The sequence below is a fragment of the Anolis sagrei genome, chromosome 3, assembly GCF_037176765.1.
Source record: "Anolis sagrei isolate rAnoSag1 chromosome 3, rAnoSag1.mat, whole genome shotgun sequence".
NCBI lineage: Eukaryota > Metazoa > Chordata > Lepidosauria > Squamata > Dactyloidae > Anolis > Anolis sagrei.
Window position 1 is genome coordinate 268,606,973 of NC_090023.1, and position 21,427 is coordinate 268,628,399.

A 21,427-nucleotide genomic window follows, 5' to 3' on the forward strand; every position below is an offset into this window, starting at 1 on the left:
GGGACAGGGCCTTCTCAGTGGTGGCCCCTCGGCTCTGGAACTCTCTCCCACTGAAGATTAGAACTGCCCCTTCTCTCTTGACCTTTAGAAGACAGGTGAAAACCTGGCTCTGGAAACTGGCATTTGACGAGTGAGTCAATAACTCGTGACTATACGAACGGATGGTGATGAACTACTATTTCATTTTGACGACTTGGCCTATGTAATTATCTGATTGTATTTTAGTATTTTAATGTTTTAGTGTATTACGGGATGTGATGTTTAAATGATTGTCTGTGATACTGTTGTTGTGAACTGGTCTGAGTCCCTCTGCAGAGGTGAGAAGACCGGTATATAAAAGTTCTAAATAAATAAATAAAGTTGCATTTTGATTGTGCTACAAAGTCTTTGTATTGAGGCGCCATGTTGCACATCTGAATGTACACCTGCTGAAAGGTGTGGTAGGATCCTTTTCATTTGGGTATTTGTGAGTTTGCATTCAGGTGTGCAAATCTGCCGAGCAACACAAAATGTCATGCAGCAGAATTAAAACATGCCTTTTGTTATGCAACCAAAGTCTAGAAATCAATCACAAGGTGGGAACTATCTAAAGCAGGCATGGACAAACTTTGGCCCTCCAGGTGTTTTGGACTTCAACTCCCACAATTCCTAACAGCCTACCGGCTGTTAGGAATTGTGGGAGTTGAAGTCCAAAACACCCGGAGGGCCAAAGTTTGCCCAAACCTGATCCAAAGAATGCATCCTAGAACTGCTTTTTGAGGTGCCACATCCCATTGTTGGACTCTGTTCAGCTTGTGGTCCACTACAAGGCCCAATCTACACTGCCATGCAAAATCCAGATTATTTACTTTGAATTCCGTTATATGGCAATGTAAATACATCCTCAGACTCCTAAATCCCTTTTGCGTGGACTGTTTTCAAGGCAAATGCTTGCATCCTATTGTAGCAGCAGCTAGGAGAGATAATACCAAGAGCGATCCTTTTGGAGCCTGAAAGGTACGGCTTTATTTCCAGCTGGGAATTTGGTGTGGACTCTCATCCAAAAGCAAACAAGAGTGAGGATAAAGGTGTTGACTTTGCCTTTTATACCTCTTCAAATGCAGGCAAACAAAGAAACATGCTTCTACATACATAACATCATCACTAGGTCACTTTAGGTATCATAGAAATATCAATTTCTATCTTCCAACATGAAAGAGGCATGTCTCTATATTTTTTTCTAAAACAGTTTACTGTTGGGGTTCAGCCTGAGTTTGAACTTGAACCTGATTCTCTGTTTGTTCCTCCTGATGCTAATGAAAGTATATTTACTGATGCTAGTGGAAATGTACCTCTTGATGCCAATGCTCCTGAAATTAGTGAGGAAGAAACTGCTGTAGGTTTGGAAAATGCCAATGTTCCTGAAATTAGTGAGGAAGGAACTTCTATAGATTTGGAAAATGAAAGTACCAGTGTTCCTGAGAATGTTTCAGAGGGAGACCTTGAACTTTCCCTCCCTTCTGCACCTGTTAACTGTAATGACAACAGAAGGGGTCAAATTTGGGAAGACAGAAGTAAATCACTCAGTTTGCGTCGATCCTCCCGAATTCAAGAATTAAACCTTGGCTTCAAAACAGAAGGGCGGTTCACGGAACCCATTCTTGAGTTTTAATTGCAATACGCCGAGCTGATTGTCTCAGTTCAGGCATCGTTTCAGAATTGATGAAGACCTTGGCAGTTCTCCCGGTTCCCTGGCCATAGTTTGGGAAGATTTCTAGGATATCAAGTACGGTTAGTGGATTGCTAACAGATTCCAGTATTTCCCAGTGAGGCTTTTGGTTTTGCTTTGTCCATTTAAATTCATGTTTGCTGATTTTGCTGTGGCTTTTGACTTGCATTTTTCCTTTATTTTGTAACCATTTTTCTTCAATAAAAAAGGATTGTTTTTCACTGCCAAGTGTGGTGGATAGTTATCTTAGGGCCTCGTTCCCTGCTCTGGATTGCAACACTTACAGCTTACACCAATCCATCAAGGGGCCTACTTTGACCTGTCAAAAGGGAGGAAGAGATTCTTTACTTTTTAGAAGAAGGTATAGCCTGGGCTATGCTGTACCAGTCTATGTATAGATAATGTGCTGTCGCGCGCTGGGCCTATAGCAATTGGCGTTTGAACAGGACGTGCTCTTTGTGCCCAGCGGGAAATCTGGGTGCCTCAGCTGAGAGGCTCTAAGGATTTTCCTATACAAAAGTCTTTAGAAGCTTAAAAAGTTTAACAAAGTTATTTATTATTGCTTAGGTCTTCAACAAACAATCAATACTTTTTAGATCTTCAACAAGTCAAACAAATGCTTCTCATCTTGCCCACAAAGGACAGGCAACTGGCTTCGTGAACTGTTTCTTTTCTTTAAGAGGAAAACCCTTTTAACCACTCCCTGGCCAATCTGTTTTCTAGGCTCTGCTGGTGTGGGCCCTACTCCCGGTTCCAATTGCTTCTGGTTACCTGAGTAGACCTACCAGCCAAGACTTTGTAGATTTTTCAGCTGGAGTCCTTTTGGAATTTTTCCACGAATGATGTGGAGCTGTTTCTTTAACCCCAACAAGGGTGGTGCTGTCAAACTGTTTTCCTTAGAAGCTTTAGGGCTGTTTCCCCCGGATGTTGTGAGAAACGAAGCTTCTCTACAGGTGGGAAAAGCTCATGTCCTGTAACTGGGCTTCCAAAACTGTAAGACTGCCTGAAGTCTTTCTTTTCTCTCCCAGAGCCCTGGGGAAAGGGGCGGAACCAAAACCCAACGATGATTGATGGGTCATTGGCCCCATAATTGCAAACCAAGGGAAGCCACCCTATTGCGAAGTGCATGGAACATTGGAATACATGCAAACACTCAAAGAAAGGAAAGGAAGCCGTACCAGAACAGATAACATGCTCCTCTTCTCTTCCCCCTTTCAACACAGATCTCCTTCAGCATTCTTTCTGGCCTGTCAGCTTGGTTTTCTAACACAGAGAGAATCTGATTTTTCTAAATTTCAGTGCTTCTAAAGTACATATAATATATGTATCAATATATTTCCAATATCTCCCCATCACTATATCTGTGATTGACCTGCAAGTGGGATGGAGAGTGGCTCCATATTGCTTTATGCCAGCTTTTCTTCAGGCTGCATATTGTTCAGGACCATCTTTTCCAATCTCATGGTGCTATTATAATTCCCACTCTTTCTTCCTTACAGAGCAGAACATGGTGGAGCTCTGCGTGACTGGCATGCTGACCTTCCTCACCCTCCTGTCTGTCATCATCTTCACCGAAGACGCCTTGTACCTTTCTAAGAAGGTCCGATGTTTTGTCAAGATGAAAACCCTCATCTGGAGCAGCTCGGGGCCAACCGTAAGTGACTGACCTCTCCCTGGAAGAGACACAGAAAAGGGGCTTCTTGACGTGGCTTCCCATCTCTGGTCCTTCTCCCATCAATTGGTCCTAGTCTGAGTCTGGTGTCTACTCTCTTTCGCAGGTCGTTTCCATCTTTTGCCTTTTCGGACTCTGGATCCCGAGGTCCATGCCGGTGGTGGAGATGGCCATAACCTCGTGAGTCCCTTCTTGGGGTGACCTTTAGGCTCCTTCAAGTAGGGCCATATCGGAGGTTTTTAAGACCAAGTCAGGGGATGTTGTGGTTGTAATTGCACTTTTATTGCATCTTTAAAGATTTTGACTGTTCATGTTTAATGAATACCATTGATGTTGAAGGCTTGCGTGGCTGGAATCACTGGTTTGTTGTGTGGTTTCTGGGCTGTCTGGCCAATATGTTTTCAGAATTGTGTCCAATTCTGGGCACCACAATTCAAGAGAGATATTGACAAGCTGGAATGTGTCCAGAGGAGGGCGACTCAAATGATCAAGGATCTGGAGAACAAGCCCTATGAGGAGCGGCTTAAGGAGCTGGGCATGTTTAGCTTGAAGAAGAGAAGGCTGAGATGAGATATGATAGCCATGTATAAATATGTGAGAAGAAGCCACAGGGAGGAGGGAGCAAGCTTGTTTTCTGCTTCCTTGGAGACTAGGACGTGGAACAATGGCTTCAAACTACAAGAGAGGAGATTCCACCTGAACACGAGGAAGAACTTCCTGACTGTGAGAGCCGTTCAGCAGTGGAACTCTCTGCCCCGGAGTGTGGTGGAGGCTCCTTCTTTGGAAGCTTTTAAACAGAGGCTGGATGGCCATCTGTCAGGGGTGATTTGAATGCAATATTCCTGCTTCTTGGCAGAATGGGGTTGGACTGGATGGCCCACGAGGTCTCTTCCAACTCTTTGATTCTATGATTCTATGAATGTACATGGAAGTCACTGACTTTGCAAAGGCATTCAACACAATGATTCACAGCACTCTCTGGACCATTCTGTAAAAAATAAGGTGCCCTGACAAATTTGTGAACATCTTGCGGCTCCTCCACGATGGCATGATGGCAACAGTCTTGGACAGCAATGGCTCCCAAAGTAATAATAATAATACTTTATTTATATTCCACCCTTCTCACCCCGAAGGGGACTCAGGGCGGATCACAGTACACATACATGGCAAACATTCAGTGTCCCCTTCTTTAGACAATAACACAGACAGACAGAACAGAAGGAGGTGCCATGGAAGGCTGGGCTCGAGTCCAGGAGGTGCTGTTGCTCTATCCTCTATAACGAAGAGCCATCAGGATTTCCTCCTTCCTTTTGGTCACCCAGCATTTTTTGATCTTTTTTCTTTATGGCGTCATAAAACACCTCCCCGGCTTTAGAGGTACCTAATTTTTCTAATCATAGCTAAAGCTGTTTTCAAATTGCTTAGGTAAACAATGAGCTAGGCTGACAGTTGGCAGCTCATGCCAACCCGGGGCTTCGAACCTGCAACCTTTTAATTGATAGATCTTATGATTGCTGATGATTTACCAGCTATGCTAAACCTCCCGTCCAAGTGACCCATTTAAGGTGGAATCTGGTGTAAAACAGGGATGTGTTATTGCCCTAACCTTATTTTGCATCTTCATTGCTATGATACTTCATCTTGTTGATGGGAAGCTTCCCACCAGAAATCATTTTGCATACAGATTGCAAGCTATTTAACCTCAGCAGACTGAAAGCCAAAACCAAGGTCACAACAACATCTGTTATAGAACTCTAGTATGTTGATGTCAACGTTGTCTGTGTGCATTCAGAAGAAGATCTACAAGCCACTCTAAACACCTTCGCAGAAGCATACAAGAAGATCAGTCTCTCATTGAACATCGAGAAAACCAAAGTGCTGTTCCAGCAGTCACCAGCCAATCCCTCTCCAATGCCAGAAATACAGCTTAATGGTGTAACGTTAAAAAATGTTGACCATTTCCTCTACCTTGGCAACCACCTCTCCATAAAAGTCAACATTGACACTGAAATAGAACACCGCCTGAGCTCTGCGAGTGCAGCATTTTTCCAAATGAAGCTGAGAGTGTATTGTCGAAGGCTTTCATGGCTGGAATCACTAGGTTCTTGTGGGTTTTTTCGGGCTATGGGGCCATGTTCTAGAGGCATTTCTCCTGACGTTTCGCCTGCATCTATGGCAAGCATCCTCAGAGGTAGTGCGGTCTGTTGGATGCAGGTGAAACATCAGGAGAAATGCCTCTAGAACATGGCCCTATAGCCCGAAAAAACCCACAAGAACCTAGAAGCTGAGAGTGTTTGAGGACCGGGATATCCATAGGGAGACAAAGGTGCTTGTTTATAAAGCTATTGTCCTCCCAACCCTGCTATATGCCTGCGAAACGTGGACTGTCTACAGACGTCATATGCAACTCCTAGAATGATTCCATCAGCACTGCCTCTGAAAAATCCTGCAAATCTCTTGGGAAGATAGGCAGACAAATGTCAGTGTGCTGGAAGAAGCAAAGACCACCAGCACTGAAGCGATTGTCCTCTGCCATCAACTGGACTGACCATGTTGTCTGAATGCCCGATCACAGCATTCCTTGTCATGGCTCAATGTTATGCAGTGCTGGGATTTATAGTTTGGTGAGGCATCAGCATTCTTTGGTAGCCCCCATGGTCCCAAACTACAGCCCCCATGACCCCATAGCATTGAACCAAGGCAGTTAATGTGGATCCATTCTACAGCATAGCTGCACTCCTGCACTCCAAGGTTTTCTTTCCCATTGCTGGAAGCTTTGGTGTTCTAACACTTTTGCTTTTAAAGAAGGAATCATAAGCAGGCACCCACTGTGCTGTGTACTCTTTTTGGCCAAATTATAAATAGTACAAATTTTGCCACTGCTTATTGTATTCACCAGCAAAAAATTTTTAGGGTTCAGGGTTTTGAAAATTGAGGTGTGCATTAGATTTGATGGCTCATCGGACCTCTAGACTGGATTACTGCAATGCACTCTACGTGGGGCTGCCCTTGAAAACGGCCTGGAAATTTCAGATGACCCAACGGGCGGCAGCCAGGTTGTTAACTGGGGCTCCTTACAGGGAGAGGTGATCCCTCCTGTTCAAGGAGCTCCACTGGCTGCCATTCATCTACCGGACCCAATTCAAGGTGCAGGTTCTTACCTACAAAGCCCTGAACGGTTTGGGACCCGCCTACCTGTGTGACCACATCTTTGTATACGAACCCACATGATCCCTTCGATCCCTTTGTATACGAACCCACGCGATCCCTTCGATCATCCGAAGGGATCCCTTCGATCATCCGAAGGGATCAAGGCCCTGCTCTTGATCCCACCTGCATCGCAGGCACGATAGGTGGGGATGAGAGAGAGGGCCTTTTTGGTGGTGGCCCCTCGACTCTGGAACTCACTCCCTAAAGACATCAGACAGGCTCCAACTCTGGCAGTCTTCAGGAGGAACTTGAAGACGTGGTTGTTCCAGTGTGCCTTCCTGGATTAATGATCTCATAGCACTTTGTCCTCCAAAGCACTTTACATTTCTTTAGGTCTGCTCGTATGCCCTTCCACAAACATCAGTATCACCTTCCGTTCATGTCCCAGCATTATTTCCAATTTTAACTTAACATTTGGCCTTCCCACTGTTTTTAATTATGTGTTGTTTTATTGATAATGTTGTTTATCTTATTGTCTATGTGTTTTTAATTGCTTGTATTGTTGTTATTATTGCTTGTATTGTTGTATTTGGGCTCGGCCTCATGTAAGCTGCACCGAGTCCCTTGGGGAGATTGTAGCAGGGTACAAACAAAGTGTTGTTGTTATTATTATTATTATTATTATTATTATTATTATTATATGAGTAAATATGGGTGACTAATGGTGACTTTTCTTCTTCTGTGCCCCTCCCAGGTACTTTGCTGTCTGCTTCTACCTGATGACGCTGGTCATAGTGGAAGGACTTGGGGGCAAGGCAGCCGTGCTCAAGACCCTGAAGGACACTCCGGTGAGGATCAGCACGGGGCCGTGTTGCTGTTGCTGCCCTTGTTGCCCACACATCACAATGACCAAGTGAGTCAAGCACCGTCTCACGGGGCTCTTGTCTTTGTTTTTGGGAACCAAATGGCTAGATCTCAGGTGGAGGGTTCCAACATCTCAGGGTCTCGACCATCTTCTCTGGTCTTCAGAGTATCCTGTCTTTGTTTTCAGGAACCAAATGGCTAGATCTTAGGTTAAGATCATAGTGTTCCAACATCTCAGGGTCTGGGCCATCTTCTCTGGTCTTCAGGACCTCTTGTCTTTGTTTTCAGGAACCAAATGGATAGATCTTTGGTGGAGGTCATAGGGTTCCAACATATCAGGGTCTGGACCATCTACTTTGGCCTTCAGAGCCTCCTGTCTTTGCTTTTGGGAACCAAATGGCTACATTTTGGGTGGAGATCATAGGGTTCCAACATCTCAGGGTCTAGACCATCTTCTCTGGTCTTCAGGGCCTCCTGTCTTTGTTTTTGGGAACCAAATGGCTAGATTTTGGGTGGAGATCATAGGGTTCCAATATCTCAGGGTCTAAACCAGTGGTTCTCAACCTTGGGTCCCCAGATGTTTTTGGGCTTCAACTCCCAGAAATCCCAACAGCTGGTTAACTGGCTGCGATTTCTGGGAGTTGTAGGCCAAAAACATCTGGGGACCCCAGGTTGAGAACCACTGGTCTAGACCATCTTCTCTGGTCTTCAGGGCCTCCTGTCTTTGCTTTTGGGAACCAAATGTCTAAATTTTGGGTAGAGATCATAGGGTTCCAACATCTCAGGGTCTGGACCATCTTCTCTGGTCTTCAGGGCCTCCTGTCTTTGTTTTCAGAAACCAAATGGCTAGATCTTGAGTGGAGGTCATAGGGTTCCAACATCTCAGGGTCTGGACCATCTTCTCCGGCCTTCAGGGCCTCCTGTCTTTGTTTTTAGGAACCAAATGGCTAGATTTTGGGTGTAGATCATGGGGTTCCAACATCTCAGGGTCCAGAGCCTCTCTGGTCTTCAGAGCCTCCTGTCTTTGTTTTTGGGAACCAAATGGCTAGATTTTGGGTGGAGATCATAGGGTTCCAATATCTCAGGGTCTAAACCAGTGGTTCTCAACCTTGGGTCCCCAGATGTTTTTGGGCTTCAACTCCCAGAAATCCCAACAGCTGGTTAACTGGCTGAGATTTCTGGGAGTTGTAGGCCAAAAACATCTGGGGACCCCAGGTTGAGAACCACTGGTCTAGACCATCTTCTCTGGTCTTCAGGGCCTCCTGTCTTTGCTTTTGGGAACCAAATGTCTAAATTTTGGGTAGAGATCATAGGGTTCCAACATCTCAGGGTCTGGACCATCTTCTCTGGTCTTCAGGGCCTCCTGTCTTTGTTTTCAGAAACCAAATGGCTAGATCTTGAGTGGAGGTCATAGGGTTCCAACATCTCAGGGTCTGGACCATCTTCTCCGGCCTTCAGGGCCTCCTGTCTTTGTTTTTAGGAACCAAATGGCTAGATTTTGGGTGTAGATCATGGGGTTCCAACATCTCAGGGTCCAGAGCCTCTCTGGTCTTCAGAGCCTCCTGTCTTTGTTTTTGGGAACCAAATGGCTAGATTTTGGGTGGAGATCATAGGGTTCCAACATCTCAGGGTCTAGACCAGGCATGGGGAACCTTCGGCCCTCCAGGTGTGGTGGACTTCAACTCCCACAATTCCTTGAGGCTCGGCATTCGCCCCAAAGGCTTACCTTGGCCCAACGAGGTTTGTTTGGCTCTTTTTCATGGAGGACGGGCAGCAAAGGGGGAGAGACGAGCGTAACGTAGCTGTGCAGATGGCGAGGAAGGATGCGGAGCCCACAGACTGGCCTCGGAGGGAGAGAGCGGGCGGAAACCCCTGCGGGCAACGCGCCTCCTCGCCGCTTCGGCCCTTAGCAACCGCCCCGCATGGACCCCCTCCCTAGCAACGACGCCGGCTGAGTGACGTCGTGCAGAGCTTGTCGGGGAAAAGGGAAGGCGAAGGGAAAAGGGAAGCGGCGAGGAGGCGCGTTGCCCGCAGGGGTTTCCGCCCGCTCTCTCCCTCCGAGGCCAGTCTGTGGGCTCCGCATCCTTCCTCGCCATCTGCACAGCTACGTTACGCTCGTCTCTCCCCCTTTGCTGCCCGTCCTCCATGAAAAAGAGCCAAACAAACCTCGTTGGGCCAAGGTAAGCCTTTGGGGCGAATGCCGAGCCTCAAGGAATTGTGGGAGTTGAAGTCCACCACACCTGGAGGGCCGAAGGTTCCCCATGCCTGGTCTAGACCATCTTCTCTGGTCTTCAGGGCCTTCTGGCTTTGTTTTTGGGAACCAAATGGCTGGATTTTGGGTGGAGATCATAGGGTTCCAACATCTCGGGGTCTAAACCAGTGGTTCTCAACCTTGGGTCCCCAGATGTTTTTGGGCTTCAACTCCCAGAAATCCCAACAGCTGGTTAACTGGCTGCGATTTCTGGGAGTTGTAGGCCAAAAACATCTGGGGACCCCAGGTTGAGAACCACTGGTCTAGACCATCTTCTCTGGTCTTCAGGGCCTCCTGTCTTTGCTTTTGGGAACCAAATGTCGAGATTTTGGGTGGAGATCATAGGGTTCCAACATCTCAGGGTCTGGACCATCTTCTCTGGTCTTCAGGGCCTCCTGTCTTTGATTTTGGGAACAAAATGGGTGGATTTTGGGTGGAGATCACAGGGTTCCAACATCTCAGGGTCCAGACCATTTTCTCTGGTCTTCAGAGCCTCCTGTCTTTGTTTTTGGGAACCAAGTGGCTAGACTTTGGGTGGAGATCATAGGGTTCCAACATCTCAGGGTCTAGACCATCTTCTCTAGTCTTCAGGGCAATGGGGATGAATCTCAGGACAAAGGTACTGGCTTTAACATATATCTATGCATATTTTAATTAGCAATTTATTGACTCATATTCCTCTTGGCAGTAGGTACTGAAAGCCATCAGAAGATTTTAAAGATTCAACTAGGAGAGAGAGATGAGCACTAGATCGTCAGCATACATCAGGATGAAAACCTTTCTGTTCCATATAACCCAGAATGTCAAGGCAGACAATCCACAATATCTGCTTTGAACTGGGTTATCTGAGTCCATACTGTTATATAATCCAGTTCAATGTGGATTTTATACAACTGTGTGGAAGGCATCTTGGAGGCCTTTCATTCATAAGGTTGCCATAAGATGAAGCCAATTTGAAGGCAGTTAACAACAATGCAAACTAATTTTGCACTGGCATCTGGTTTACAACAATTGAAGTAAGCTAAAGGACAAAGAGGGAAATGTGAGGAGGAGAGAGATGTCAGTGTGTAATTCACGTATGATGTGTGTTTAAATGTAATTTTATGTGATAGGATTGTGATTGTAATAGAATTGTATTGCAGGGATGTAGCTTGACATAGAAGGCTTAAACAGCAAAGTAACAAGCTGTGAGAATGTGACTCTGAGTTCTTGCTCTGTGAAAGATTATGGAGTGCTAGAGATAAACTTCCTTCCAGCTGCAGTTTGTATTAGTTCCTATCTTTTTTGGTTTGTGTTCTTCACATCTGTCCACTGGTGGTGTATGTTGTCTATTTTGAGCTGCTTAAGTAAAGCTAAAAACCTGCTTTTACCGGAGACTCCAGAGTCCATTATTCTGAGCTTCTGCGATACTCTGCTACACACCAACAAGAGTAACTAGGACATTTTAAGAGCAACTGGAATAAGTGGGATGATGCAGGATTAACCAGGACTGTTTCTTCCACATTAGGACAATTGGGGAGTTTGGAAGGGCCAGCTTGACCTTTGATTGGGAGTTTCCTAAGAGCAAACCTGGGTTTCGTAACAGGCTCCACCCTTTTCTCATTCCAGGCGAAAGCTTCGGATTCTGATCCTGGGCACTTTCCAATATGCCTTCTTCCGAGGTGCCTGTGCCTTTTTGGGGCTTGTTTTGACCACGGAAGGCCTGTATGACACAGCAGATGTAAGTGGAAAGTTTGTGGGTCAAAATGTGTTATTAGGGTTTGCAACAGAAGACCTTCCTTCTCTCCTCCTCCTCCTCTTCTTCTTGTGTGCCGTCAAGTCATTGCTAACTTCTGGTGATTCTAAAACGATGCTATCACATGGTTTTCCGAAGCTGAGAGTGTGTGACTCACCCAAGGTCACCCAGTAGGTTTCCATGGATAAACGGGGAATCGAACCTTAGTCTATAGAGTTGTCAAACCATTACCAGGTTTTGGCGGTGACCACAGCATTTCCACAGTTAAAACTTGTGCGCCACCTGTGCCCTTACCTTGGGAAGTCAGACTTGGTCACGTTAGTCCACGCTCTGGTTACATCCCATATAGACTACTGCAACGCGCTCTATGTGGGGTTGCCCTTGAAGACTGTCCGGAAGCTTCAAATGGTCCAACGAATGGCAGCCAGATTGCTAACAGGAGCGGCGCTCAGGGAGTATACCATTCCTCTGTTGCGCCAACTCCACTGGCTGCTAGTTTGCTACTGGGCACAATTCAAAGTGCTGGCTTTAGCCTATAAAGCCCTAAACGGTTCTGGCCCTACTTACGTATCCGAACGTATCTCCCCTTATGAGCCATCTAGGACTTTAAGATCATCTGGGGAGGCCCTGCTCTCGTTACCGCCTTCGTCATAAGTATGTTTGGTGGAGACGAGAGACAGGGCCTTCTCAGTGGTGACCCCTCGGCTGTAGAATGCCCTCCCTCTAGATATTAGATTGGCTACCTCCCTTTTAACATTCCCGAGAAAAGTCAAGACGTGGCTTTTTGAACAAGCGTTTCCAAATGCAGAGTAACTGACAAAGGAAAACAGAACAACAACAATGAGACCGGATACGTTTTTTTTTTAACAAGGAGACATTATGAATTTATATTTTATTGATATGTTTAATTTGTATTATGTGTTATGTTTTTAATTGTATTTATGATATTATAAGCATTGAATTTTACCCTGTTAACCACCTTGAGTTGCCTATGGGCTGAGAAAGGCGGTATACAAATACAGTATACACACACACACACACACACACACATACATACACACATACACACACGCGCGTGCTCTGTGCATAATGAATACCTTAAAAAAAAAGAACCAATGAACGAAATCACACCAAATTTGGCAACAAAACGTCTCACTATACAAGGAGTGACCATCACTCAAAAAATTATGATTTTGTGGGAGTTGTAGTTGCTGGGATTTATAGTTCACCTATAATCAAAGAGCGTTCTGAACTCCATCAATGATGGAATTGAACCAAACTTGGCACACAGTTCTCCCATGAAAATACTGGAAGAGTTTGGTAAGCATTGACCTTGAGTTTTGGAGTTGTAGTTCACCTACGTCCAGAGAGCACTGTGGACTCAAACAATGATGGATCTGGACCAAACTTGGCACCAATATTCAATATGCCCAAATGTGAACACTGGTAGAGTTTGGGGAAAATAGACCTTGACATTTGGGAGTTGCAGTTGCTGGGATTTATAGTTCACCTACAATCAAAGAGCATTCTGAAACCCACCAGTGATAGAATTGGACCAAACGTCCCACACATAACCCCTAGTCTTTGGCAACCCCTCTGATACCCCCTTGCAACCCCCAAGGGGTCCTGACCCCCAGGTTGAGAAACGCTGGTCTATAGAGTTGTCCAACCATTGCCCCTAAACACACCTATCCATCCAACAATAGGACATGTTTTCAAATACTTACAAGTGGCTCTCAGGCCCATTCTCAAGCTAAACACAGGTACCATAACTCGATGTGGTGCAGTTGAGTATCCGTTATGTATCTGTAGTTGCATTGCAAGGTTCCAGCTAATAGGAACAATGAGAATATCACCCACGTTCTTCCTTTCCATACTTTCCCTGTCTCTAGATCTCAGAATACAGCGTGGCTCTTTGGATCAACACCACGGCCGGTGTCTCCACTCTCTTTGGTCTCTGGGCACTGGCCATCCTCTTTCGTTCTGTCAAGATGCACCTGTCAGAACAGAACGTGGGTGCCAAATTTGCGTGCTTCCAGGTAAACGTCCTATTTGCTGTTAAATGGAGGTGGAAGGATTTGAATACCCACCTCATACTCTGGTGGGGAAATGTCGTAGAATCATAGAATCCTAGAGTTGGAAGAGACCTCATGGGCCATCCAGTCCAACCCCATTCTGCCAAGAAGCAGGAATATTGCATTCAAAGCACCCCGGACAGATGGCCATCCAGCCTCTGTTTAAAAGCTTCCAAAGAAGGAGCCTCTACCACACTCTAGGGCAGAGAGTTCCACCGCTGAACAGCTCTCAGTCAGGAAGTTCTTCCTCATGTTCAGATAGAATCAGCCAGCTGGCATAGAATTAATTCTATACTGAATTAATGCAGTTTAATATCACTCTAACAACCATGGCTCAATGCTATGGGATTCTGGGAGCTGAGGTTTTACCAAGAGTTTTGTCAGAGACTTCTGGTACCTCACCAAACTGCAACTCCCAGGATTCCATAGTAATGGTCCATGGCAATTAAAGCGGTGTCAAACGACATAGATTCTGCAAGTCTCTAATTCTAAAGCATCTTCCGAAACTTGCCTCTGTTTTCCTCTTCCAGGTTCTCCTGATTTTGACAGCGCTGCAACCCTCCATCTTCAGCATTTTGGGGAACGGCGGACAGATTGCATGCGCCCCACCTTTCTCCTCCAGATCACGGTCCCAGCGTGAGTTTGAGAGCCAATGTTGTCTATTTTGGGGCTCACAGGGAAGGCATTTAAAGGGACTTGGGGTGACTTGAGGGCATCGGTTAGAGCAGAAACCCCAACAGACATGGAAGGCACCAGCAAATGTCAACGGGATGGAGTGTAAACCTCCGCCTGTGTAGTTGTGTCTTTCCTAGGAAAAATAGCTATATCCAAAAAGAGACATAGGATTTTACACTCAAAGGAAAGGAGGGGAAACTCGAGGCAGAAAAGTGCAACCAAGTCCTCCACGATGTCCCTTTGCATGGAAACTTAAATCAACAGATGGTCATTATCAAGTCTTAACAAGTGCTTAAAGGTCAGCTGATTTCCTTCTAAGAGAATTTATCTTCTGAACAACAACAACAACAGCAACAACATCAAGAACAATGAGCCAACAATGTGATGTGACGGTAAAAAAAGCCAATGGGATTCTGGCCTGCATCAATAGGAGCATAGTGTCTAGATCTAAGGAAGTAATGCTACCCCTCTATTCTGCTTTGGTTAGACCACATATGGAATATTGTGTCCAATTCTGGGCACCACAATTCAAGAGAGATATTGACAAGCTGGAATGTGTCCAGAGGAGGGGTGCTAAAATGATCAAGGGTCTGGAGAACAAGCCTTATGAGGAGCGGCTTAGGGAACTGGGCATGTTTAGCCTGAAGAAGAGAAGGCTGAGAGGAGATATGATAGCCATGTATAAATATGTGAGAGGAAGCCACAGGGAGGAGGGAGCAAGCTTGTTTTCTGCTTCCTTGGAGACTAGGACGCGGAACAATGGCTTCAAACTACAAGAGAGGAGATTCCATCTGAACATGTGGAAGAACTTCCTGACTGTGAGAGCCGTTCAGCAGTGGAACTCTCTGCCCCGGAGTGTGGTGGAGGCTCCTTCTTTGGAAGCTTTTAAGCAGAGGCTGGATGGCCATTTGTCAGGGGTGATTTGAATGCAATATTCCTGCTTCTTGGCAGGGGGTTGGACTGGATGGCCCATGAGGTCTCTTCCAACTCTTTGATTCTATGATTCTATGATTCTATGACATCAACAACTTATATATTACACCGCAGAATGCCAAGACCACCATAAAGGCAGCTTTGAACAAAATCCATTCTTGCTTCTATTCCAAACTCGCAATATTGATCTCCTTATGATTATGATTACAAAAACTTGAGTCTGTTTTTATGTTATCATACCAAAGAAAGGCACGTACCCCAAATTTCAAACCTCTAGTTGAAGTAATTCACATTATGTTTCAATGTAAACCAGTCCTTTTGCTGTTGTTTAGGGTTTTGTAGGTCAAAGCAAACAATGCACAAATATCTATAGTAACATAGAAACAAGAATGTATGTATGTGTATTTTATAAGACTCTCAAGAAAGTAATATAAATCAGGATTATATGTTCTCTAGTGGAGTAAATTGTCTAGACTTTATAGCATTTAACAGTAATGTTATCAGCACATTATAAGTAAATGTAGATTATCTTGTCAACATAGAGAAATGAACAGTAGACTAAAGATAATAAAGTCCATCCTTTCCTGGAGTCGGATTTCAGTGAAGGAATTCAACAGTCTCTGTCTTTATCCTCAAAAGAATTCTTCTTTTGGCAAGACTTAAGACTGTCAAAACCAGCACTTTGAATTGTGCTCGGAACTGGATCAGCACAGTGGAGCTGACATAACAGGGGGGTGGTATGCTCCTTGTATGATGCTCCAGTGACTAATCTGGCTGCTGCCCGTTGGACTAATTGAAGTTTCCGAACAGTCTTCAAAGGCAACCCCACATAGAGTGTTTTGCAGTAATCTATTCGGGATGTAACAAGAGCGTGGACCACTGCTTACAGCAAAAGAAAGATAACAAACTGTTATGTGATAGCAAGGTTAAGAGAAACACTTTCCTGACAGTTTGGAAAAGCCTTATATTGATGCATGGACAAGTGTTGCCTCATTCGGGTCATCGTTGGAAATTGATCTTGGTCTTGTTTTCAAGTGCTCTTAGTTTCATGTACCAAGTTCTTGCCAAGGTCCAATTTTGTTTATGAGATTTTTCCTGCTGTCTAGTTTCATGGATTCAAGTGCCTAGTTTTATGGATTTTTATGTACTTTTGGATCTTGTTTTCCTTTCCAACTCTTCGTGACCTCCTGGACCAGCCCACTCCATATCTCCTTGACGCTGTGACCATCCCCGGCTCTTTCAAGGCCAAGCCAATCACTTCAAGGATGCCACCCATCCATTTTGCCCTTGGTTGACCCCTCTTCCTTTTTCCTTCCTTTTTCCCCAGCATCATTGTCTTCTCTAAGCTTTCCTTTCTTCTCATGATGTGGCTGAAGGACTTCAACTTGGCCTCTACTCTCCTTCCCTTCAATGAGCAGTCGGGCTTTCTTTCCTGGAGGATGGACTGGTTGGATCTTCTCATGGTGCAAGGCACTCTCAGCATTTTCCTCCAGCACCACAGCTCAAAAGGAGCTCTCTTCCTTTGCTCGATCTTCCTTATGGTACAGCCCTCGCATCCATAGGTGACTACGGGAAATACCATTGCTTTAACTATCTTCGTTGCCAGTGTGATGTCTCTACTCTTCACTATTTTATCAAGATTGGTCCTTGCTCTCCTCCAAAGAAGGAAACGTCTTCTGATTTCCTGGCCGCAGTCTGCGTCTACAGTCATCTTCACATCTAGAAATCCAATATCTGTCACTGCCTCCACGTTTTCTCCCTCTATTTGCCAGTTATCAATCGGTGCGTTTGCCAGAATCTTGTTTTTTTATGTTTAACTCTTACCCAGTCTTTGGACTCTCTTCTTTCACCTTGATTAGAAGGCTCCTCGGCTCCTCCTCGCTTTTGGCCATCAAAGTTGTATCATCTGCGTATCTAAGGTTGTTAATGTTTCTTAACCAGTCCTTAAGTTGTATCAAACAACAAGCATTGTAATATATTTTCAGATTGGGTAGACTCCCATACTGTCTCTTTTCCTCATTACCTTGCAATATTTTGGATCTGGGATCTCATCCTAAATGAAAGTAGACAGTTCTTTTTTCCATTGATTGAATGAAAAGTCAATGAGTATGTATGGTAAAGACAGAAATGAAAGTAACATCTTTGCCAGATCTTGTCAAAGTGGGATAGTTGTGTGATTTGTCAGTTTCTCCTTCACAATCATGCCCTCCCTAAATATGCTGTGCATCAGACTGAAGGTCTCAGAGGCAAGCCAGAAAAGATAAACCCATACATAGCAGAGTCCTTATCAGCTGTCAACAGAGTTTTACTGCAGAGTCTGATCTTTAAGAGAACTGATTGACTCAGTTTTCCTCCAAACTCACAGTGGAGACTTTTTATCTTGACATGTTGCTCTATGTACAAATTACAACATCTGTTATAGAACTCCAATATGCCGATGACACATCATCTGTGCACATTCGAAGAAGACCTACAAGCCACTCTAAATCAGTTTTCATCCAAACTCACAGTGGAGACTTTTTATCTTGACATGTTGCTCTATGTACAAATTACAACATCTGTTATAGAACTCCAATATGCTGATGACATCATCTGTGCACATTCAGAAGAAGACCTACAAACCACTCTAGACACCTTCGCAGAACCATATGAGAAGCTCAGCCTGTCATTGAACATCGAGAAAACCAAAGTGCTCTTCCAGCAGGCAGCAGCCAATCCCTCTCCAGTGCCAGAGATACAGCTTAATGGTGTAACATTAGAAAATGTGGACCATTTCTGCTACCTTGGCAGCCACCTCTCCCCAAAAGTCAACATGAACAATGAAATATGACACTGCCTGAGCTCTGCGAGTGCAGCAGAGTGTTTGAGGACCGGGACATCTGTAAGGAGACCAAGGTGCTTGTTTATAAAGCGATTGTCCTCCGAACCCTGCTATATGCCTGCGAAATGTGGATTATCTACAGACGTCACATGCAACTCCGGGAATGATTCCATTAGCGCTGCCTCTGAAAAATCCTGCAAATCTCTTGGGAAGACAGGCAGACAAATGTCAGTGTGCTGGAAGATGTAAAGACCACCAGCATTGAAGCAATGATCCTCCACTATCAACTCCGCTGGACCAGCTACATTGTCCGAATGCCCGACCACCATCTCCCAAAGCAGTTGCTCTACTCCGAACTCAAGAATGGGAAGTGGAATGTTGGAGGAGAGGAAAAGAGATTTAAAGATGGGCTCAAAGCCAACCTCAAAAACTGTGGCATAGACACCAGAATTGGAAAGCCTGGGCCCTTGAGCGCTCTAGCTGGAGGTCAGCTGTGACCAGCAGTGCTGTAGAATTTGAAGAGGCACGAATGGAGGATGAGAGAAACGTGCCAAGAGGAAGGCGCATGAACCAACCCCAACTAGGACTGTCTTCCACCTGGAAACCGATGCCTTCACTGCGGAAGAATACGCAGGTCAAGAATAGGACTCTACAGTCACCTATGTACTCACCACCAGGACACCGAACTTGGAGGACAATCTTACTCAGACAATGAGGGATTGCCTAAGTAAGTAAGTAAGGATGTACAAATAAATACACACACATCAGTATCCCCTGATCTCCTATCAATGGCATATACAGAGATATACTCAATTTTTAGGTAACAGATATCATCAACAGATGTACGGCAAGAAGTGAGAGAATCATGGCAAGAGAGAGAATACACTCTTCCTGCCCGCTTTTTATACCCATCACTTCTCGTCATCAGTCAGGGACAAAAGTGAATGATGCAACTCTCATCATGACTGTTGCATGGTCATGACTTAGCTTCTTCAGCATGTCCCTCAAGTTACACATCAAGCTACTTAATTCTTCAGCAGGTATGTGACCACATGTCCATTAGAACGGTATTTTCCATCAGTTTTACACAACAGGGTTACAGGTAATGCATTCCTGTCTAATAACGCATTATCTATCTAACACAGTGGTTCTCAACCTTCTTAATGTCACGACCCCTTAATACAGTTCCTCATGTTGTGGTGACCCCCAAGCAAAAAAATATTGTTATTGCTACTTCATATCTGCAACTTGGCTACTGTTATTATGTAAATATCTGATATTCAGGATGTATTTTCATCACTGGACCAAATTTGAATACTGGTGGGGTTAGGGGGATTAATTTTGGTCATTTGGGAGTTGTAGTTGCTGGGATTTATAGTTCACTTACAATCAAAGAGTATGCTTTACTCCATCAACGATGGAATTGAAGCAAACTTGGCACACGGAACTCCCATAGCCACCAGAAAATACTGGAAGGGTTTGGTGGACATTGACCTTGAGCTTTGGAGTTGTAGTTCATCTACATCCAGAGAGCACTGTGGACTTATCTGACCGCATCTCTGCCTATGAACCCACCAGGAGTTTGAGATCTTCCGGGGAGACCCTGCTCTCGATCCCGCCTGCTTCTCAAGCTCGGCTGGCGGGAACGAGAGATAGGGCCTTCTCGGTGGTGGCTCCTCGGCTGTGGAACGCCCTTCCTACGGACATTAGACTAGCACCATCTCTAATGGTATTCCGTAAAAAGGTGAAGACCTGGATGTTTGTGCAGGCGTTTGAGTAATTTAGTGCAATCTGGTAATGGAACATAGGAATGGAACAATGGACGACGAACCTGGACTACGCTTGGATGATGAGAAGATTGGGTACGGTTGTTTTTTGTAATAATTGTGCATTGTAATTGCTTATTGGTAATTTATGGATAATATGTTAAGTCAATTGTTATATGTTGTATGGAACCACTGCTGTTTCTACTGTTTTTACTGTTTGTGAACCGCTGTGAGTTGCCTTCGGGCTTGAGATACAGCGGTATATAAGCAAAGTAAATAAATAAATAAATAAATAATGATGGATCTGGACCAAACTTAGCACATATACTCAATATGCCCAAATATGAACACTGGTGGAGTTTGGTGAAAATAGACTTTGCCATTTGGGAGTTGTAATTGCTGGGATTTATGGTTCACCTACAATCAGAGAATTATGAACCGCACCAATGATAGAATTGGGCGAAACTTCCCACACAGAACTCCCATGACCAACAGAAAATGTTGTGTTTTCTGATGGTTTTTGGCAACCCCTCTAAAACCCCCCGTGACCCCTCCAGGGGTCCCGACCCCCAGGTTGAGAACCACTGATCTAACAAATCATTCATTGGAATGACTGAAACCCTACCCCAGCTTCAAATGGCACGCAATGGTCAGTGTAGATGAGGCCTTGGTCTGAAACATAGCATGGACTCACTGCTTCACAGATGTGGGAGATTCCAGCTATGGCTGCAAATGGGTCAAACTCCCTCTTTTCTTCCCTCTCTCTCGTTCCTAGAGATGCACTTCCAGCTCCTGATTGTAGAGACCTTCATCATGACCGTCTTGACCAGGATGTATTACCGGAAAGCAGATGACCAACCTGGCTGCTGCCCAGCTGGATCTCCAGAGAGCAGAACAGAGCCGAATGCCCACTAAGCTGAATGGAAAGTGGAGGCGGATGTCAGAGCCACATTTCTGTTTCTTTTTAGTAACTTTTGGATATCCCACTTGGAACAACTTTTTTCGAGGAAGCTGTTTGCAATTTGCTAAGAGAAGCAAAACCGCAGGGAGTTTGATGCTATCTACAACCACTGCAACTATGGACATGTTGAGCCATCCATGGCTTCCAGATGACTTCAGGCATTGGTCCGATTGTCGAAAATGCCCAAATGGCAGATAGCGCATTGGTGTGTGTTTGTTGTAGTCTCATTACATAATAGGAGAGTCTTGAGAGGTTCACTGTATTCCACCTGCAAAGGGGTTGCTTCAAAGGAATAGAAGCAGGTCCAGAGCTGAAAGTAAACTTGGTGGAGAAGGAAGTTTCATTGCATTTGTTTGCAAACTCCTTCTTGCCTCTACTGGCATCAACCCTCTCATAAGACCATCTTTCATAAACAATTCAGGCACAATGCAGACCTGCGGCATTCATCCATCACCTTGTTTCCCTTGCATAGTTTTTAAACCATCCCTGCCTGATGAAGATGTCAGTGGGATTCAAAAGCTAGCATGATTTCTTTTGCAATTTTTACTTGTCTTAATAAAGGGATGACCACAATGCACATCTTTCATTGTGTTGTGTATTATAGCATGGCGCGCACACTGTCGTGGATGTTTGCTGTGAAATTTGGAGACGTAGGACAGAATCCTGTTGGTGGCATCACTTTCTAAGAGGTTGCAAAGGGAGGTATCTGAATATATGGTGATTTGAGGATATTCCACTAGATCAGTGGTTCTCAACCTGTGGATCCCCAGACGATTTGGCCTTCAACTCTCAGAAATCCTAATAGCTGGTAAACTG

The 21,427-nt window shown here is 44.9% G+C and overlaps 1 protein-coding gene across 1 annotated transcript in view; it reads left to right on the plus strand.

Moving 5' to 3' along the window:
* Positions 1-21,188, plus strand: part of SLC51A (solute carrier family 51 member A) — a 39,166-nt gene extending 17,978 nt beyond the window's left edge. The window contains exons 3-9 of the mRNA XM_060767279.2: positions 3,208-3,362; positions 3,487-3,560; positions 7,285-7,443; positions 11,254-11,365; positions 13,273-13,419; positions 13,986-14,091; positions 20,426-21,188. Coding sequence (XP_060623262.2) covers positions 3,208-3,362; positions 3,487-3,560; positions 7,285-7,443; positions 11,254-11,365; positions 13,273-13,419; positions 13,986-14,091; positions 20,426-20,565 — 893 coding nt within the window. The 3' untranslated portion in view covers positions 20,566-21,188. The remainder of the gene's footprint in view (positions 1-3,207; positions 3,363-3,486; positions 3,561-7,284; positions 7,444-11,253; positions 11,366-13,272; positions 13,420-13,985; positions 14,092-20,425) is intronic.
* Positions 21,189-21,427: the final 239 nt, after the last annotated feature.